Source organism: Phaenicophaeus curvirostris, chromosome 16 (genome assembly GCF_032191515.1).
Source record: "Phaenicophaeus curvirostris isolate KB17595 chromosome 16, BPBGC_Pcur_1.0, whole genome shotgun sequence".
Taxonomy (NCBI): Eukaryota; Metazoa; Chordata; class Aves; order Cuculiformes; family Cuculidae; genus Phaenicophaeus; species Phaenicophaeus curvirostris.
Window position 1 is genome coordinate 4,417,581 of NC_091407.1, and position 20,973 is coordinate 4,438,553.

At 39.6% G+C, this 20,973-nt stretch overlaps 2 protein-coding genes across 7 annotated transcripts in view; one reads left to right on the forward strand and one right to left on the reverse strand.

The window, feature by feature from the left end:
- The window catches only part of GPR146 (G protein-coupled receptor 146), a 46,491-nt gene extending 31,695 nt beyond the window's left edge, over positions 1–14,796 (forward strand). For both annotated transcript variants that reach the window (XM_069870466.1, XM_069870467.1), the window contains one exon: positions 13,453–14,796. In XM_069870466.1, coding sequence (XP_069726567.1) covers positions 13,495–14,499 — 1,005 coding nt within the window. In that variant the 5' untranslated portion in view covers positions 13,453–13,494 and the 3' untranslated portion in view covers positions 14,500–14,796. The remainder of the gene's footprint in view (positions 1–13,452) is intronic.
- Positions 1–20,973, reverse strand: part of C16H7orf50 (chromosome 16 C7orf50 homolog) — a 118,918-nt gene that overhangs the window by 60,784 nt on the left and 37,161 nt on the right. The window lies entirely within an intron of this gene.

Genomic DNA, 20,973 nt, shown 5'->3' on the forward strand with positions numbered 1-20,973 from the left:
AAATCTAGCTGTGTAACAGTATAGCAGAAGCACAGCAGAGGAATTGATCAAAAGTTAATCTAATTAGTCCTTAATAAGGCAACAAAGTTATCAATGAAAGTGAGATACCTATGAATCTTCAGTTCATACTGTAACAACAACAACAAACAGCAAACCATACTGTGAAATATTACTGCAAAGGCTCTAAAAGACACAGCAGTGACTAATTAACTAATTAATCACAGTTATGCTGCATTTTCATTTATATTATAAAAGGAGGTAAGCCAAAGGCAAACTTCAAAGCACCAAAAGTTTCCTGACTGCTTTCAGCAGAAGCTTTGAATAAGCAGAATGACTGCTGTCCTTTTTAGCCACCATAAGCATTTTTAACTATGCTAATCACCAGGCTATTTGCAAATCTGTTCTCTACTGTACTTAGCAGAAGACCTACTTTCCTTTAGGGTTCTGTCAGCTGAACTTTGTCCTTTCTATATAAATGATAAAGCAGTGTAGAAAGGCAGCACCCTATTTCTCATGCCAGCATTGCATCCTTCACATATTTGATTGGCCCCATCATTTAAGTCAACGCAGCATCCCATGGATTTCAACAGAAGTTGGGCTGATTCTGAACTGATGAAAAAGTTAATCAAATGTCTGAACAAAGTGATTCATGCGAACATCTATGTTTTTGATCTGCATATCAGAATGATTCATTTGAGCTTCTGCGTGAAGGGCCTGAACATCAGATAAGAGTTTATCAGAATATTCTGCATATTTTCCACAACAGCTAAAATGTGTAAGGCTCATTTGAGTGAAGATAGGCTAGTAGTCTCCAGTGACCTCCCTACAAACTGTGGTTTAATGTTGGTATGCACCCTGTGTCTGTGTGGGCTGTGTAAAAACAACCACTTATCAATCGTTACTAAGAAACTGGCTCAGTGACATTCTAATTACTCCTGAGGCTTCTACCCATTTGTGCAGGAGGAAGCAGATTATAAATTTATTTTATACATCAAGGCTCTGTACAGCTCCTGCAGTACTAAAATCTGCTGCAGAAGTCTTGTGTTGCGCAATATTTTAAAAAATGTCTGAATATATAGAGGACAAATAAACCTTTAAAAGAAACCTGTTCAAATTACGAAATCCCAACAACAGTAATTGCTGAATGGCATGTGAATTGATACACTGCAATTAGTAAGCACTAGTATTTATTTCAGTGTCGCTTATCTGGCTGTAGTCCCAGGAAATCCTAACCCTGGCTTCCTGCAATACCACAGATCAGACAGAGCGTGAGTAACAGGTGGCTACAGGTAGTACACACAGGTGTAACTTCACAGATGTTTTTGTGATGGGAGACTTTAGGTTTAGAAAGTTCTGGTTTACAGAGGTCCCAGACTCCTTTGCATTTTCCTTCCCCCAAAATTACTTCTTTTTTTATTTTTTTCCCCCCTTGGAAACATTTGCCCAGCCTTCAACTAGGCCAGAAAAAACAGTATCTGTTAAGAATAACTAAGAAAGCATCCCTGTCCACACACCTGTGATCTATGGAAAAGGACTCAAATCAAATCATCAAATACTGAAACCTGTTAAACACTTTGCAAGCATCCTGGAACAGAAAGTGCTAACAGTTATTAGTGACTTCTTCAGGTCAGTCCATACATATGGATGCAATGGGGAGTCTTGTAAGAAATCATGATTATTGGTAAAATATTTGATGGATATGGGGTAAAAAAACCTGTCACTGATAAAGTGGAGTGGGGAGCAGCACATGAAAAGCACTAGAAAGACAAAACAGAACCCAGTCATGTCAGTATGATGCCTCTGAATTAGTACCAAGTCCCTGGTAAGTGAAAATTCCTATTCCAAATCTTAAAATCTATTAATAGCCATACTTAGATCAGCGTTAACATTATAGTAGCCCTCCCAAAACGTTCAAGTAAAATACCTCATTCAGACATTATAAATGGAATAGTAATAATGCAATCAGTAAATGCACAAGTTTATCTAAGAGGCAGATAGAAAACGGTATTTCCTTCACCAAGCAACAGAAATAGCCACAGGAGTGACAAGAACAAGAGGTCTTGGCCTTTTTCTGACAATTATCAGAAAGATATCTGTTTATCTCCAACAGATGTGACAGATTCTTAAGTAATTTCAGCCTTAGTGCAACTCTGCAGAGGGCCAATTTCCCCCTTCAAACTCCCAACACAAACCAGCTTCGTACTCATTCTTACAAATGTTATTTAAGCAAGAACTACGTCAATATTTTTGCATTTACTGGAAACCTGGTCCCTGCAGCCTGAGCTGTTTCACAAGAGTTTCCTACACAGCCAACACGATGTCGTGTTGATAAGTCACCGGGTCAGCTTTCACTGATGTTTCTAATAGGAAATTGCATTATATTATAGTTTCCAGGAAAACCACCATCTGTGCCTCCTGTCAGCCTCTGCAACTGGCAGCAAAATATCTGTGGGGAATGTTTTCATACTGCCAAATTTCAGCAGTGTTCCCTGTCACAAGTTCTAAGCACGGGTGAAGCTAACAAACAGCGGGTTAAGATAAGAGCTGTTGTTTCCATCCTGCCAATTCACGGGGCCAACTCATTTACAGAGTAATTCCAGCAGAGCCGGTGCGCCTTCCATGCTCTGTCCCTGTGATAAATTCAGTCTGCAATACCTAGAATGAAGATCATTTGCAAAAAATTTGGTTGGCAGGAATCGGTCATCTTTACTGGAGCGACACTGAGTTACATGGACCAGAAGCATAATGTTCAGTTCATATATATATTCCCTGCCTAGCTCTTGAGCAACTCCAAAATGCTGGAAATAGCGAGTTCTAGATATCTGCTATCTCACAAGAGGTGCAAATGTTCTGTTTGCACCTACGATCTGAAGAAAGAAATTAGCTAAACAAACATTTACCATAAAATTGTACTGTTATTTTATATTTTCTCAAAACACATTGGCAGAAAATATAACATTTATCTCCAGATTCCAATGATTTTTTACACAGAAAAAATAATGTATGTGTTTCATAAATATTATTTTCCCCTAGTCTTAACTGGCTTGTTCTTCAGTTGAAGGTCTGCGAGCACTAGCAGGAAAACCCCCTACAGTTAAATATTGACGATTATCACAGAAGAAAGATACTTGAATGATATTGCCCAACTAATGTATTCCAATCTTTATGACAGAAAAACAAGCTCAAATACTTTTAATAAAACTAGTGGGACAAAGTCTATCTACTATGTACATCTACTAAGTCCCAGCTATTCTAAACATCAACATCACTATACTACGAACACTTTCTGAAGGTCCACGTAAACTCAGTAGATCTAACAGATTAACTGTTTCACATTAAAAGAAACTGCAACATACATCTGGTTTTACATTTAATGAAAATACTTGCTACAGTTAATGGGCTTGTGTGCTCTCCAAGAAACTGAAATTGTAACATTTTAATTATGTCTTTTGGTTTCTGTGGCTCACCAGTTATAAGCACAGTGGAAATTCTGCCACAGGTTAAATTTTTTCAAAGACTTTTTCACCAATGCAGTTAAAAAATTATATATATATATATAAAAAATTATTTTTTTTAAATAGAGATAGAGACTTTCAATCACAGAATGGCTTGGGTAGGAAGGGACTTTAAAGACCATCCAGTTCCAAACCCCCTGACATGGGCAGGGACACCTCCCACTAGAAGGTGGATATCATCTTGATACAGGACTTTATTAAAGTTTGTAGCCACTTAGTTTTAAAGTAGGATAGCAGCATTAAATTCAGCCTCCAAGTGCTCTGATAACACAGCCCAGAAACTGCAGTAGTGCTAACTGGCTGTTTGTATTCAACACTCTGAACAGCACCACATATACCCTGCTAATGCTTAAAAGCTGTCACTTCTTCTATTCCAATTAGTCAAATTTATAAAATCCAGAGCTCAGAACATCTCACAAAGCCTATTTTCTAATACTACACTCATTCTAATTATTGCTTTTATTTAATACACCACAAGTTACTAGAAATGAATATGAATACTAGGAAAATTACAGGGAATTTTGTTCTTAAGAAAAGTACTGCTTAGTGGGTATTTGGGCAGCTCAAAATTGTATCTCATTCAGAAAGCCAAGCAGCCAAGGTTTGTAACTGAATCCAGGTAACTGCTGCTCCATCTTTAGAACTGCACAAGAACAAGATACTTCACTTTTTGCAGTAAAGAAATCTTAAGCCACAACATGTTTATGATGTATTAAAAGCTGCACCGTTCGCTCTATGGTGAATAAAAAAGATATGTCAGGTTTTCCACGCAGAGGCTCTTTTGCAATTCAGTGATAAAGCTTAGTCAGGAAGAGGTGGAACAGGAGAGAGGTTACACTCATCTGATACTGGGTCACTGAGACCAGTTAACAAAACATGATTTAGTTCATAGAGTTAACCCATGCAGAGCCCCCAGTGCAGCTGTTCCTGAGCAGCTGTGAGAAAGGCAAAGCCATCAGCCACCTGACTCCTGCAGAGGCTCCATTCCTAACACACACAAAAAGGGATTTATCTGGAGTGGCAGATGTGCGTGGCAGATCACATCTGTGCCTGAATATGGGACTCCTTCCACACAAATCTTTAGGGGTCGTAACGCTGGACTGTCTCCCCTCCCCACAACTTACTGTCCCCGTTTTGCAGGAATTTAATCTCTTCTACCCCATGGTACTTGGTTATTACAACCTTCCAGGCACAGCCACTGTTTAACAGATAGAAAAGTCTCTTAGAAACACCTTTTGGCAGTTTTTATTATAGTTTCCAATGTAGGTGGTCTTTTCCTGTCCTCCTTTATTGGAGTATACTACTTGTTCTCATAAGCTTTAAGCTGCTTAAAAACTGAGAGGGGAAAAAGAGAAAAGAAAGCAAATATAGTTATCCATTTCTGATGGATACATACGGTTGTGAGCAATCTATGAACTCTGAAGACAGAAGTTCTTCACTTCTAACCTAATATACTGAAGAGGCACATCTTGAAAAAGGCGTTGCCATAACCTAAAATCCTGTTTTCCTCTCTTTCTTCTAAACCAAAGCAGCATCTGAACTCACTTGTTGTTGATGCTCACCGAGCTGTGACAGCAGTTTGCAGACTTACTTCTCACATGGCCTTACACAAACTCAGATTCCCAAAGAGATGAACAATCTAAATAGAAACAAAGTGTGTGGCTGACACGGTTAATAGTTTTATGTTATAGGGAGTCATATATATTTATATAATAATCATGATCGTTGAAACAAAAGGTTAAAACGGAAAAAAAATCACCTATTTAGTAGGTTGCCAAGAAGCCAGGGGCCATAAGAAGATTATCATGGCACAAGCGGGACCTGAATGACCAGGGAGCTGCTATGCAAGGTGATTTACCACAAAGATGGTGCTTACAGAATGAAAGAATAACCAGTGACAGTGGCTGCCAACATTTGTGGAACAATTCAAAAGGTCACCCAACAAGTGAGAGAAGGGCCCATGGAAAGGGGCTGAGTTTTGAAGTGCTCTGAAGACAGCATATTTTCAGAATTACTGGAAAAGCAGCAAGTGAGCTATCTGAAAGCATGATCAAAGTAAAATGGGAAGACTGGTTTCAGAAGCATGAGTATCTCCGTAGTCATTCCACGTGTGCCACATTTTTGAGAATTCAGTTTTTATTGTTGACTCAACACATCTAAGAACAGCCTGAGAGGTCCCATGGGAAAGTAACAGAGAAGTAAGACGTAAGAAAGCACCATACTTGGAAACCCTGTGATAAGACTGATATGACACCACGTATGTGTCACAGGAGCAAATGATGATGGGAGGTGCAGCATTAACTGCAACAGAGTCACGAGGGAGACAGGAAAACGAGGGCCAAGCAGATGTGAAAAACAAGGGTATTTAAGAAAAAAAAAAAAACCAAACCAAACAGGGAAATGTACATAAGCATTTATGTCTGGACAGAAGGAACGCTTAAAGAATAACATGGGTCAAAGGGAAGGCAATAAGCTATAAACCTGGAAACGGCTGCAGAGCACTCAAACTGTGCAGAATTAAAAGCAGGAGTGGGCAATAGCTGGATAGTATGGGGCAAAGGTCTTTTTGAAAAAAACTGTTACACTGCTACTCAAGCAAGTTCATAGTGCAAAAGGAACAGGTTTATAAAGCCAAAAACTGAGCCTAACGATGAGGGTGAAATTAGTCAGACCTGGTGGCTGGACACCTGCTCTTCCCATGAATTCACTTGCCAGAGGTGGCAAACTCCTTGCTCTGTGTTCCCTCTCGCAGGACCAGGGACAGACAGCACTACTATAAAAAGAAAAAACAACCCCTCTTCCAACTTACTTACTCTTGCTTTTTTATTTGTACTTTTTTTAAGCACTGCACTGAATTAACTACATTACAAAATGCAACCGGTATAAACTATAAACATACCGCCCGCCAAACTGGTCAATGATTGCACCACAAAGACACAAATTATAGGTTTGGAAGGGGCCTGTTTTTCAGCAGCACCCAGTATCAAGCAGGATTTTCTTCTCCACTAATGCTAAAAGTATTTTATCTCAGCTCTATCATTACGTTATAAGGAGCAGCAACTCAGCAGGCAAGTGTACTCTGAAACCTACTTGCCTGCACTGCTGCATTTTTTTCCCCTCACATCTAACCTGGGTGATCAAGTTTTACTTTAGTGTGTATCCAGCCAACAAGTCTTCTCTTAATCCCTATGGTGTATATATATAAACTAGTAAGCCTAAATAAATGTCATGTTACGCAGACTGAGAGGTAAAAGCATTGTGACACTTCATTCTCTTGCACGTGAGAGTTCAGTGTTCCCCTCGAGGCACGACTAACTACAAGTGAGCTATTTTCCAGAAATACCAATAATCCATTATTTTAAGAATTAACCCACAAGTAATATTTAGCATGACACCTTCAGAAAGAGCCTTTTCCAACTCAGATAAGCAGCTGACAGTCTCCTAAGTCATGGTTTATGCATACAGGCAACACTTCTGGCAAGGCTTTTCAGTATGCTCAGCCCTGATGTGAAGCAAACCTGTGCCACCCAGCCAAGCTCTTCATAGCACTCAGCCTTTCCCTATGCAGTACCCCTGGGTTTCAGCGTCTGTAGGAATTAAGAGATCCTGTGGGAACTCTAGAAGACCTGACAAAGGTAGACTTTTAAGCCTGTTTAGAGACTTAATCTCATTGGCAACAGCTTTATTAGCCATGTATGGCTTGTAATGATATCACAGCTCGTGAAAACACATATTCAGAGGTCAGATAATCTAGATAAGAGCTATTTCACGTACAGATGTTAAGTAAGCAAGAATACAAATCATTTATCGTCTAAACAAAAAAATCTGCAGAACGAGTGCTACAGCTGGATAAAGGTTTGTGGTTTTTTAAGTCAAGTAAAATAAGAGCATAGAATGGTCATGCTTGGAACTGTTAAACAACCTGTTCTGCAACATAGTGCAGCATTGAGTAAAAAAAAAAAAGTCTCAAATTTGACTAGTGATGGATTCTGAAATATAACCAAGCAGCACTTCATTCTTTTTCCTCATTAATTAATGTTCATTTTATACATCTTTTCTAAAGTAATCTTTGCTATTAGAGGCTCTTAACTTTCTGCGCAGTGTTGGAAGAAGTCCTTCTTAAGTACTTCATGCAAATTTTTATCTAAATAAAACCACCTCCAACTTTTGACATGTAAAGAAATTGGCTTTCAGCCAAGTATCAGAATTCTGAAGGTACTTCTGTACTCATACTCTTCCTGCTTTGCTGTTTCCCCAGTGAACTTACAATGATGAAAGTCCTTCTACAGTTTCGAGGCAGCAAGACTTGATGCCAGTTTGTAGCACAGCATTATCCACATATCCGTCTGTGGACTACGCATCAAATCGGAACACAAGAATGTTCCACCATTTGAGAGTTGCAGTGGTTTTACAATATTCATAATGCATTGTTGAATACAAACCACGAAACACAGACCTTGCCTAAAAAACCCAAACTGCAGTCAGACATAGAAACTCACCGCAAATTAAGTAACCATTTTCAGCATTTCTCTGTATTCCATAAACACTTGCTTAATTTTTAATTAAAAGGTTGGTCATTGGTGTGTATTTGCTATGGAATAAAGCCTCAGAATCTCCAAATATCATAGAATCATAGAATAGTTTGGGTTGGAAGGGACCTTAAAGATCATCCAGTTCCACCCCCTGCCATGGGCAGGGACACCTCCCACAGGATCAGGCTGCCCAAGCCCCATCCAACCTGGCCTTGAACATCTCCAGGGATGGGGCAGCCACAGCCTCCCTGGGCAACCTGGGCCAGAGCCTCCCCACTGTCACAGTGAAGAAATTCCTCGTTATGTCCAGTCTAAGTCTGCCCCTCTCCAGTTTATACCCATTGCCCCCAGTCCTATCACCACAAGCCTTTGAACAGCCCCTCCCCAGCTTTCTGGTAGCCCCTTCAGGTACTGGAAGGTCGCTCTAAGGTCTCCTCAGAGCCTTCTCTTCTCCAGGCTGAACAATCCCAACTCTCTCAGCCTGTCCTCTATGGGAGGTGCTCCAGCCCTCGGATCGTCCTCGTAGCCTCCTTTGGACCTGTTCCAACAGCTCCATATCCTTCTTATGTTGAGGATTCCAGAACTGAACACAATACTCCAGATGAAGTCTCATGAGAGAGAAGCAGAATCCCCTCCTTCTCCCTGCTGGCCACGCTCCTTTCAGTGCAGCCCAGGACACGGTTGGTTTATGGGCTGCAAGAGCTCATTGACATCCAGTAATTGTGAGTGACACGCAAATACTCAAGTACCATCATCTTTTCAACTTTTCGAAAGAGGAAATGGAATAGAATCCATAATGCCATCACAAAAATGAGGCCTCTGTCATAATACCTTTCCACAACACCAAAACCATTTCCAAATTCAAACCTGATGCTTGCTTCTCTCCGCCCGGCACAGCCACCCGTGTGCTCCATACAGCGGTGATTCCTAAATGCTGCGCGTTTAGGATGCACGGACTATAAAAGTGAGACCTCAAAGCTAAACATGCTCATCCCAGGTTAAAAACAAAACTTTCTGGAGTGATTGAGACTAGCCACAAGGAAGAATTTCTTCACCACGAGTGGTGAGGCCCTGGCACAAGTTGTCCAGAGAAGCTGTGGCTGCCCCATCCCTCGAGGTATTCAAGGCCAGGTTGGATGGGGCTTTGAGGTGCTTCTCCAGTGTGACGTCCCCATGGCAGGGGGTGGACTGGATGATCTTTAAGGCCTCTTCCAACCCAAAATATTCTATGGTCTAGGAGCATTAGAGAACATGCTTCTAGGACACAGCTGGACAAGGATGCTCTCGCCTTGTCCAGCTGTCCTGTGTGAGTTAGAGCATCCTTGTCCAGCAGCATTCAGAGCAGCATCCTTCATCTGCTGCTTAGAGACCTGGCGAGAAGGAACTGTGGGGGTCCGGAGCAGCCTCTCCGCTGTCCCCAGAGAGCACAGGTGACAATCCCAGAAGGGCCCCGGCCTTCTCCAGCAGCCCTGGGTCCCTCTCTGCAGCCGGGAGGCTGAGGCAGAGCCCGTGAGGCCTGGAAGGCGGCTGTCACCAGGGGGAGGGCGGAGCTCGCCAGCCGAGCAGGAGAAACTCGCGAGGGACTCTCAGGGGCGGTAAACGGCGCGTCCTCATGCACCGGGAGCCGGCCCGAGCCCCGCCGAGCCGCCGCAACGGGGACCCCAACGGGGACCCCAGCGCCGCGGGGAGCAGCGGGGGCGCCCTCCGCCCAGGTAGGTTCCGGCCTTGCTTAAGGTTAGCGGTGGGCAGGAGGAGCTGCCGGCCGTGTCCTGCGGGAAAGCAGAGCGGCGTCTTTAACCGCGATTAGAGGACGGACAGGGAAAAAGAAAAAAGAAAAAAAAAGAAAGAAAAAAGGAAGAAAGAAAAAAAAGGAAAAAAAGAAAGAAAGAAAGAAAGGAAAAAAAAGAAAGAAAGAAAGGAAAACAGAAAGAAAGAAAGGAAAACAGAAAGAAAAGAAGAAGGAAAAAGGAAAAAAGAAAGGAAGGAAAAAAGAAAGAAAAGAAGGAAAAAGGAAAAAAGAAAGGAAGGAAAAAAGAAAGGAAGGAAAAAAGAAAGGAAGGAAAAAAGAAAGGAAGGAAAAAAGAAAGGAAGGAAAAAAGAAAGGAAGGAAAAAAGGAAAAAGAAAGAAAAGAAGGAAAAAAGAAGGAAAAAGAAAAAAGAAAGAGAAAGAAAAAAAGAAGAGAGAAAGAAGAGAGAGGAAGAAGAGAGAGGAAGAAGAGAGAGGAAGAAGAGAGAGGAAGAAGAGAGAGGAAGAAGAGAGAGGAAGAAGAGAGAGGAAGAAGAGAGAGGAAGAAGAGAGAGGAAGAAGAGAGAGGAAGAAGAGAGAGGAAGAAGAGAGAGGAAGAAGAGAGAGGAAGGAAGAGAGAGGAAGAAGAGAGAGGAAGAAGAGAGAGGAAGAAGAGAGAGGAAGAAGAGAGAGGAAGAAGAGAGAGGAAGAAGAGAGAGGAAGAAGAGAGAGGAAGAAGAGAGAGAGAAGAGAGAGAGGAAGAAGAGAGAGGAAGAAGAGAGAGGAAGAAGAGAGAGAAGAAGAGAGAGGAAGAAGAGAGAGGAAGAAGAGAGAGGAAGAAGAGAGAGGAAGAAGAGAGAGGAGAAGAGAGATGAGAGGAAGAAGAGAGAGGAAGAAGAGAGAGGAAGAAGAGAGAGAAAGAGAGAGAGAGAAAGAAGAGAGAGAAAGAAGAGAGAGAAGAGAGAGAGAGAAGAGAGAGAGAGAAGAGAGAGAGAGAAGAGAGAGAGAGAAGAGAGAGAGAGAAGAGAGAGAGAGAGAGAGAGAGAAAGAAGAGAGAGAAAGAAGAGAGAGAAAGAAGAGAGAGAAAGAAGAAGAGAGAAAGAAGAGAGAGAAAGAAGAGAGAGAAAGAAGAGAGAGAAAGAAGAGAGAGAAAGAAGAGAGAGAAAGAAGAGAGAGAAAGAAGAGAGAGAAAAAAGAGAGAGAAAAAAGAGAAGAGAAAAAAGAGAGAGAAAAAAGAGAGAGAAAAAAGAGAGAGAAAAAAGAGAGAGAAAAAAGAGAGAGAAAGCAGGGGGTGGGGGGTGGTGAAACACTGTGAAAACCTTCACACTTGTGAAACCAGGCATCCCCCGTCTCGATAAAATATAAATCATGGTAGCAAAGACTGTTGATCTGCGACTGGAGAGAGAGGCAGGTAACCCGTGGCTGCTGTAATTCAGTCTGGAGTAACCAAAGCTGCGTGCTTAAGGATAAACCTGTATAATGGAATTAAGTGGTTGAATCCATTCCTGTGCTCAGTCACCCCTGCACCTGCTCTAACGCTGATAACTGCAATATCTGGTTCCCAGGCTGCTGCTTGGGTTGAAAAGATATTTGCAATATCTGGTCCTAGTCTGCTGGTCCTAGTCTGCTGGTCCTAGTCTGCTGGTCCTAGTCTGCTGGTCCTAGTCTGCTGGTCCTAGTCTGCTGGTCCTAGTCTGCTGGTCCTAGTCTGCTGGTCCTAGTCTGCTGGTCCTAGTCTGCTGGTCCTAGTCTGCTGGTCCTAGTCTGCTGGTCCTAGTCTGCTGGTCCTAGTCTGCTGGTCCTAGTCTGCTGGTCCTAGTCTGCTGGTCCTAGTCTGCTGGTCCTAGTCTGCTGGTCCTAGTCTGCTGGTCCTAGTCTGCTGGTCCTAGTCTGCTGCTTGGGTTGAATCAAGTCGCAACAGCTCCATGAGATGTAACTTTGGTTGCCTTCAACTCTGCAAAACAGCTTTTCTTGAAGGAAAAACAACTTTCTTAAAAACTTAAAACAACAGATGCTTCCTGAAAAATAAACTGGGTTGTTTTCGGTGCTCAAAAATAGTATGAGGATTGAAAGACAAAGTAAAGATATCACACTTCATGCTCATACGCACTAAGATCTAAAGCTAAAGATCTGAGAAAACAAACAAAAACAAGTTTTCCACCACGTTAAAGAAAGCTTTGAAAACAACAGAACCACATCTTGTGCTGCTGCCACAGAAGCCTGAGGAAATCCAACGTATGATGGTAGAATTTGTTTGCCCAGCTAAAATGACTATTTCTAGCCTGATACCTGGCACGGGCTACAGTCTTGAGAAAAGAAAAAGAAAAAAACAAACAAAAAAACCCAAACAAAGCAAAAAAGCATGCACATAAACTGTAATGGAAAATAAAAAAATGGGAACAAGTGCTGTACTATGGCTGAGGTGTCCGAGGATTAGCACTGGAGAGATGCAACCACGTTATCTTCCTATGTTTACAAAGAACATACTGTGTAATTTAGCCATTTGGTTCACGGAGGATAGCATGCTGTCTAGTAGCATTCATTTTATTGTGCAATGTTTATTGTGGATTTGATTAAATCTTGTTCTCTGTCTGGAAGGAATGCAGGTACGTGTACTTCTCCTTTCCTATAGGTGCTAAAAGGAAAGCAAACAAACCAAGGCTGAGTATCGACAGTATCAGGGCGCACGTGACACGGGGAGTCACCTGCTGCAGAAATTCTACACCGTCCCAGAAATGGGCTGGCAGGAATAACAACCGTGATTTTAAGGCTATGGATGTTTTTGTGTTGTACTTTAGAGATTATTTCTTATTTTTGCATTTTAGAAAGAGACTTTTCATGATTCCTTGAAGTTCACTGATTTCAGTTAAAGTGTTCTCTCTTTACTGATGACAAAGCAAAGATAGCTGGGTAACGACTACTGATACGAGAATACTATTTAGAGAACTGAAGCTATTTTGAGAGGAACTGATAGCTAATTCTTGCCTTTTCAGAAAGTCAGGCTGTCCTGATATTGGTTTCCCTAGACTACAGAGGTCCATTGTTTTCTTCAGAACTAAATGATTATAGGTTGAAAGCCTGAATACAAAGTCACCCAAAACCCCTTCACCTCATTTCCCAGTTTCCTCTAGTCTGTGTGTTAGTTTTATCAGTGATGCAGTGTACCTCCACCACACTGCCTTGGATGTGCCTCCTAAGAAACTATCTTCTCAAGAGAAGACTTATTTAACACACGAGAGAACTCTTATTTTCCATCTTATTACTAAGATTTGAGCTTTAGCTGTATCTTTCAACTCTTCAGCAACCACCCTTATATTTTATGAGCTATATAAAAGGTACTGGTTAATAATTTAAAAAACATTGTACTAACCTTCATGTATATTATATCGGTACTTATTTTAAAAGATACACAGTATATTACTTACTTCTGTTGAGTATCCTGTATCAACTCATTTGCCACTAATTTCATTTAAGTTAAAACTTAAGAACATTTACGAGTCTCATTAAATTTTGAATCACCGATGACTTTATTCTAGTCTAACAAGATTAAAAACCCCTTAAATTGATCAGTCATGTGAAGCATATAATCTCTATCTTTCAAATGTTTTCTTCATACTACATTGCATTTCACTTACAGTAAAATATTTAAACAGTCCTTTCACTCTTTCTCTCTCTACAGAAAAGCTGGTAACCAGCAGAGAATACAAAAGCTAAAATCACTATGTGGAGCTGTGAAACCATAAACAACAGTACGGAGAACAGCAAGGACCAGCATCTCTGCCATGACTTCCACCTCGTGCTTTCCATCTTTTCCCTACTCTACCTCATCATATGTTTCCCGATTGGCCTTTGCTACAACGGCTTGCTGGTCCTAGTTAATCTCTATAACAAAGCTACTATGACTATGCCAGATGTTTACTTTGTCAACATGGCCATTGCTGGTCTCATCATCAACGCGCTGGCGCCCATGTACCTTCTAGGTCTGGCCAATACAAAATGGGCCATCTGGAATTCCAACAATGAAGTTTATATCACCTTACTTATTTTATTCAATGTCTCGTCTTTAGTTACCATGTACTCTACAACATTACTCAGTCTGGACTACTACATTGAACGTGCTCTACCTAGAACTTACATGTCCAGTGTGTACAACACCAAACACGTTTGTGGATTCATATGGGGTGGTGCCATGCTAACAAGTTTTTCATCTCTCCTGTTCTACGTCTGCAATCACGTATCCACTAAAATAATTGAATGTTCTAAGATGCAGAACAAAGAAGCGGCAGATGCCATTATGGTTTTTATCGGGTATGTTGTACCAGCTATCGCTGTACTGTATGCACTTATATTAATCTTGCGAATACGCAAAGAAGCAACGCCACTGGATCAAGACACTGGACGATTAGATCCATCGGTGCACAGGCTTTTGATTGCCACAGTCTGTACACAGTTCACGTTATGGACACCCTACTATGTTATCCTCTTGGTAAGCACATTTACTAAGGCACAAGGAAGAATTGCAGATGAAAATTACAGTCGAATATTGCATTTTACCAAGATTTTATCAAAGTTCTTGGCATTCTCAAGCAGCTTTGTAATGCCCTTGCTCTACAGATATATTAACAAAAACTTTCCCAACAAATTACGACGTCTGCTTAAAAAGATACACTGTGGGAATCAAGGGTGTTCACATGAACGCACAGTAGTACAGCAAGTTATGACATAGGTATGAAAAAAACCCTCTGGTGCTCTGTTACTGCATACCAGAACTGGGACTGCATCGTGCTGTGTTGGCACTCAGAGTCATGAATACGAGAGTCCCAACTGAGAGGCTAGAAGGAGCTTTCCATTTCAGTTAAATAAAACAGTCTTAATTTTCAAGTAGTTAATTGTTTGCTGAAATCTTGTGGGACTCCGGCCTATGTGCTGTAAAACCTGTGACATCTGATACTTTCAATGCACTGAATGGGTTACAAAGCATAAACTGTCTTCATCGCTCTAATATTGCTGTCTGAAGAAATCACTAAGACAAAGGTATTACCTTATTTTCTGTACAAAGAAGTGCTATCCTCGATGAAGTAAATAGCATTTTTCAATGAAGACAATATAGATGATCTTTACTAAAGATCGTATTATCCAGTTACACATGTCCAAGTAGTAAATGTTGATTATAAATTAAATTATTTAATTCCTTTCTCCATCACTGAATCCCCTCTAAAAGAAGCCTAATTTACCATTTGCAGTAATTGTTTTCTCGCACAAGCTAACCTAAGTTTTAATGTTTATGGTAAAGTGATTTTTTTCTAGATGTAACAATTAACAAAAATGTGTTTTATTTTTCCAGTGCCTTATTTGCATCCTAAAACATTTCAAGAATTCAGAAATATTTCTTAACTAATTCTAAGAGAACTGAGAGGTATTTGTTCTGCATATTAAATGAAGGACACATTTAATTAGTAGAGAGCGTCTGGCTAAGTGTTATGGTCCACATATGTTCATGTAACAAGAGTAATTATCTTAAAAATAAATATGTTTATGATTAACATTTTGTATTTCAAGGGATATGTTTGCAACAAATAAATTAATATCTCTTTAATCTAGGGCATCACTGTAGGTTTGGAAACCATACAAAATCCTTGAATACAGTTAAGATTGTAAAATATAGGGATCCTGGTCAGCATCAGCTTTTTGCTGATTTCTCAGAAATGGAGTGCCTCCCAGTGTGACTCTTGAATACAAAATACATGTATAGTTTCTGGGGATGAAGAAGTCCAATCCAGATTGACAAATTTTACTGAGTATGTGAAATACATAAGAAACACAAATATGCTGTAGGAAGCAAGTGAACAGTTAACCACAACAGCAAACTATGAAATGTTGACCCAGGAACTACCTGCTGCTATGTGGCTGTCGTATTATTAATGATAGATGGAGGGGAAGAAGTTGAAGTGATTCTCCCACTGGCTTTGGGGCTGCAAAACGTCTTTGTCACCCACCCTACAACACAGTGAAATCATTTTGTTGCTCAGCCTGTTACAATACGACTCAAAACATGGAGCAAAACCAGAACTTAACATTCTCCATCGCTTAAAAAGCACAGTCCTGATTTGTCAGCATAGAAACATGCTTATGTTCTAAGTGCAAAGCATGTGAGAACAGCCTTTTAAAATCTTTTCTCCAATAGTATTCAAGTAATTCCTTCTCATAGCCATCTTTTCTTATCTTCTTCATATATAGGCATCTCTAAGTTATCAACACCCTGGTGGGAGACTCTCCATTAATCTTTACTTTAACAGCTTTTCATATACATATTTTTAACCGTTAAACTCTATACAGTAAATCACCTATTTCTATGGTGTCTTCTCCACACAAAAACTATCCAGCACAACTACCTCAATTGACTTGGATTAAACCCATGGTAAGGAATGAAGCCTTTCTTTATCATTGTGTCCGATTCACTAAGTTATAGTGCTTCTATGCTGACATCATACTGGCTGCTTTGGTAAACCATTCAGTTGCTTGGTTTGTTTTTTCTTCCCTGCTTTAACTTGATGTTTTCTATGAATTTTTCCACATCTGGAGCATTTAAGTTCACTTCCACACAGAAGTACCAAGGAAAGAAATCTTTCCTTACAACTGTCAAGCAAATGGGCTCTTCTTCCCATCTGAGGAAAATCAGGTTTCCTGACACACCACGTTAAATCTCCCATGCAAAATCTGGTAAAGAAATCCATCCCATTATGAAGGAAAAAAAATCCAGCAGGGAGGAACTGGCTTACCTGGCGTTAAAAGAGGCTTCCAGAACTGCTGGAGGTTTCCACACTGCCAGGACAGCGTGGCTGAACAGCCAGCATTAAGTGCAATTTTAACTTTATGTTGCTTCTTTACTTCGTTGCCCGCTTCTCCCACGACATCTTCCTGTCTGCCTCTCACAGGACTGTCACATTTATTTCTGTTCCTTCCTTTCCATGCTAAATTCCTCATTTCAGATCATGGCTCTTATCATTTTTCCGTGTCTTTTTGTCTCATCTTTTCCACTTCTCTGTGCCATTCATTTATTTTTCATTTTGCGCCTTTGTTTTCATCCGTGCTTGGTCCTGTACGCTTGGTACCATTCGCTACTCATATTTACTTCATTAGACAGACTCCTTTACAATGATCCAAGTCTTATTCAATGATTTGACATTACAAATGGATTTATGTAGCAAAACTGAAGCTGCTCTTTAAGAGATGGAGAAAGAACAAGTTTTTATCTAATTTACCCTTGAAATCTCAATTTTTTTTCCTAATCTTTTTTATTGCAGCAGAGTTAACCTTTCTAACCTACTAGATGAGATAGCAATGATATAGACAAACAGCTGTCATAATTTTAATGGATGAGACTGATATCCCCTCAACTTTTTTTTAACTAATATTTTGAAATTTTAGTTATCTCAAAGACCCTGTGCCATGGAGCTGCCTGACAGCTCTTCTCTTACAGAATTTCTGAACATAATTGCAGAACCCTCACACTTAAAAAGCAGTATCCCAAAATGTGAGAATATTGCAGTATTTATATAAAGAAGAGTAGATGAGAAAGTGCAGTAAAATACTTAAGGAAATACAATTTATCATAAATACGGAAGAACATTTATGGACAAATCTTTAATACACTAAGTTCTCAAAACTGGGGCCTTTCCATTTCAAATACCTGAAGGTTTATTATGACTGTAAATAGGGGCTTATCTATTTCACATTTAAATAAATATGAATGAAATACTGTATATATGCAAGATAAAAATCAACCTACTGATGTAAAAAGAATTTATTAAATTATTTCTTAAAGTGTACCGTTTAAATGTAAACCTCTGACCAGCAAGGTGTACTGTATGTTTCCGTATGTATATACTGTATACGAGAGAGTAAGCACTAGTTAAGTGCCATTATTAACAGTGGTATTTTCTCACAAAATTAAACTTGATATTTGAGTTCATCTATGGCTTATATCCCTCTCGCTGAACCACCGTCACATCAAATCAATGAACTAACAAAAACGTTGCACTCTGCTTCTGCTTGGGTTGTGAACATCACTAGCTCAGGGCAGGTCGTTGTTGACTAACATGGTAGAGGTCCTAGTTTCAGAAGTTCCCATTTGAGAATCAGATTGAGTTGCTCTCTGAAGACAATTTCAGTTAATGAAAAAAAAGTGATCAACCGCTAGAAAATTCCCATTTCTACTAAAATAAAGGATCATGGCCTCCAATATTATGTCAAAAATACATAGCAATGGACTTTCTGCAAAGCTTCAAAAAGGAACTACTGACTCATAATAAATTCTCAATAAAGTGCGTTAAAGTATATTTGGTCAGTAAGATGCGTGGGGTGTTTTTTGGCCTGTGTTGCTTCCCCAAATCAAAATGTAATGAATTGTATGGCTTGGATGTCAAATCAGTCACGTTAAATTATCAGATTTTTCCAGACCATAATTTTGACATCATTAAAATCTCATTACTCATCAGTGTAAAGTTAGCTGAGAATGAAAACAACAAGGCACGCTCCCCACAATGTTTTTCAGCATAACAAATCATGAAACTGATGGGATTTGCTGGCACAAATGAGATCTCGGAAATCAGCTCCCTGCAGAAATCCTGTTGTATCCATAAGACAACCACCCATGCGTTTGGCATCCCAAGGAAAATTTAGCTTTAAGAATAAAATGCACCTGAACACATTTATTGCGTTAACCACGGCAAATAACCACAAAGTTCCGTCACTATGGATCAGTTAGTTTACCCCACATATACGAAAATATTTTCCATATTTTGTGCTATGGATCAGTGCATATGGAAACCTCATCAATCCTCGATCATTAGAAATGAAAGAACTACAAAGCTGAGACCTTTGCATGAGCTTTACTGCAGTGAGACCGGTCTGGTAAGAGAAAACAAAAGCAGAATCTAGCCAGATGCTGCTCCCAGTTCTGCTCTTAGCTGAGGTCTTGGATAAGTACTGACTTTCACCTAAGTTCCTGCAGCTGTAAAGTGCTCAATGTACTGATGAATCTGAAACATGCTCAGAGATTATTTTCTACAGTTTCTTTGTAAGCGAAATCTTGTGTACTTTTAACTATCTCATGCAATACTTTTTCCAAGTGAAAGCAAGCTAAACATACAAACTCAGCAGTGCAGACTGCCATGGCAACAAATCTGAAGTGTGAACTGTTTGCTCTATTGTATTTCCTTTACCTTTCCATTATATATCAAAACACTTCAACATATGCCAAATACATTATTTTCCCATCAAGAGAGAAGAGGATTTATCATCTACTATGTCATCCTACTTTATTTCCATGAAGTCCTTTCCTTACCTTGGAAGTCCATTTCCTTATATTCTTTCCTTCTAAAGGACTGGCACTTTTAATTACATTCATAATTATTCACAGCTCAGAGCAGGTAGAATTGTACTATTAGAAATCATGACAGCAAAAGATTTTTACAACATTAGACTCTTATCAGAGCATTAATGAATTAAATATACAAATGTATTTTGAAAAAGCACACTTCCAACCAATAGTTCTTTAAAATAAACAAAATTTATAACCAGAAAGAGAATCCATATTATGCAGTTTAAAAGTACTTGATGCCCTATATGAAAGCATAAATAAGCAGCAGCATAAATACTCTCAACTCTGAGACCTGGAGAGAAGACTAATAACAAAACAAAGAGAAATAGATTTACAATTAGAGAGATCTTGCCGGAACGGTACCTGCAAGCATACTGCCCAAAAGTAGGAATAGTTCTGTTATAGAAACGCAGACAAAGCTCAATTCTGCATAAAGTTAACCTTCAAAAAATTAGAACTAATCTCCTAAATGTGTTTTATCACAGATCTCACTGATCTTGATAGTTCTGCTCATCACTTGTATGTTAGCTTATACCTTAACAACAGAAAAAAAAATTTAAAAGCCTAATTTTAGCAACAGCAATTGCAAATTTAAGCTAAAATTTATCTTGAAGCTAGTAGAATTTCCACAACTGTTTCTTAACTCATCTCCAAAACCTTTAGAAGATCATTTCAAAATGAATTCTGGTAGTAGGTTATCAAAGCTGTTTTAGAAACTCCATCTGGTGGTCAGTAGTAAAATACTCTTGCAGTTCCCCAAAGCATTAAGACCAGTAAAATTCATTAAAGGATTCGAGTTAATCATTGGCGTGGGGAATCTATCCTGGTTTTTTGTTAAACACATATTTGTACTTGCTGGTCCTGACTGCAAGCAGTAAGGGTATTACTGCAAGTATTTGTAAGGAGAAGCAAGATTAACCATAACTTCTACAAGGAGCTGCTGTGAGGATGAGGCAGGTAAGACAAAGTTTTCTTGCAAGAAGCAAATGTCAGCAATGGTTAACTTTGGGTTTGAATCCAACAGAAGGATATTTAACCAGGCTATTAGGTCTGATTATTCACAAAAAAAAGAAATATTTATTTTAAAGGCATATGTTTCTTGTATTGTTTTATGAAACATCTGGTCCTAGTCAGTGTGGTTGACAAGATGCTCGAAGATCAAAGGAAGTGCCATTCCCGTTCAGCTCCAGAGCATTGTAATTCTTTCCAATTAAGTTATGGTTTCACTAGTTCACAATGAAATAGATTTCATACTGAATTAATACAGAAGTTTCTGAAATTTCTCAGGCCAGCCTGCGTGCAATTAAATACTCATTCTAGCACCTGCAGTGCTATGGAGAAACCAGCTCTATTGTAAAACTTGCCATTAGAAAAAGCTTTTTTTTACCCCACCCTTTAATGGTAATTATTTGGAAATATGGGCAGTTTCAGAGCTCCCACAGCTGAGTTAGGTAGATGATCTACCCATACGGAGGAATTTATTTTGTGATTGACAGAAACATTACTGTACAGTAATAATAATAAAATATTGTTTATAAAATACTTCACATGACAAACAATGCCCAAATAAGCCAATATAAAATCACTAATACTGAATCATGCGCAAGCAGCCCTGAGATGTGAAGGCAGCAATCACACAGCAAAGAGCACGGCTGTCCTATAATAAAAGGAAGAAATGCTGATTTACCACCAGCCTCTGAGGCACAGGTAATTATTAATACCACGCTGCTTATGAATACGCATCTCCAACTTGTGCTTTTTTAACCCCATCCAAGTAGGGAGTTCCAAAGAAGAGGCAGTAAGACTCAAATTTTACAA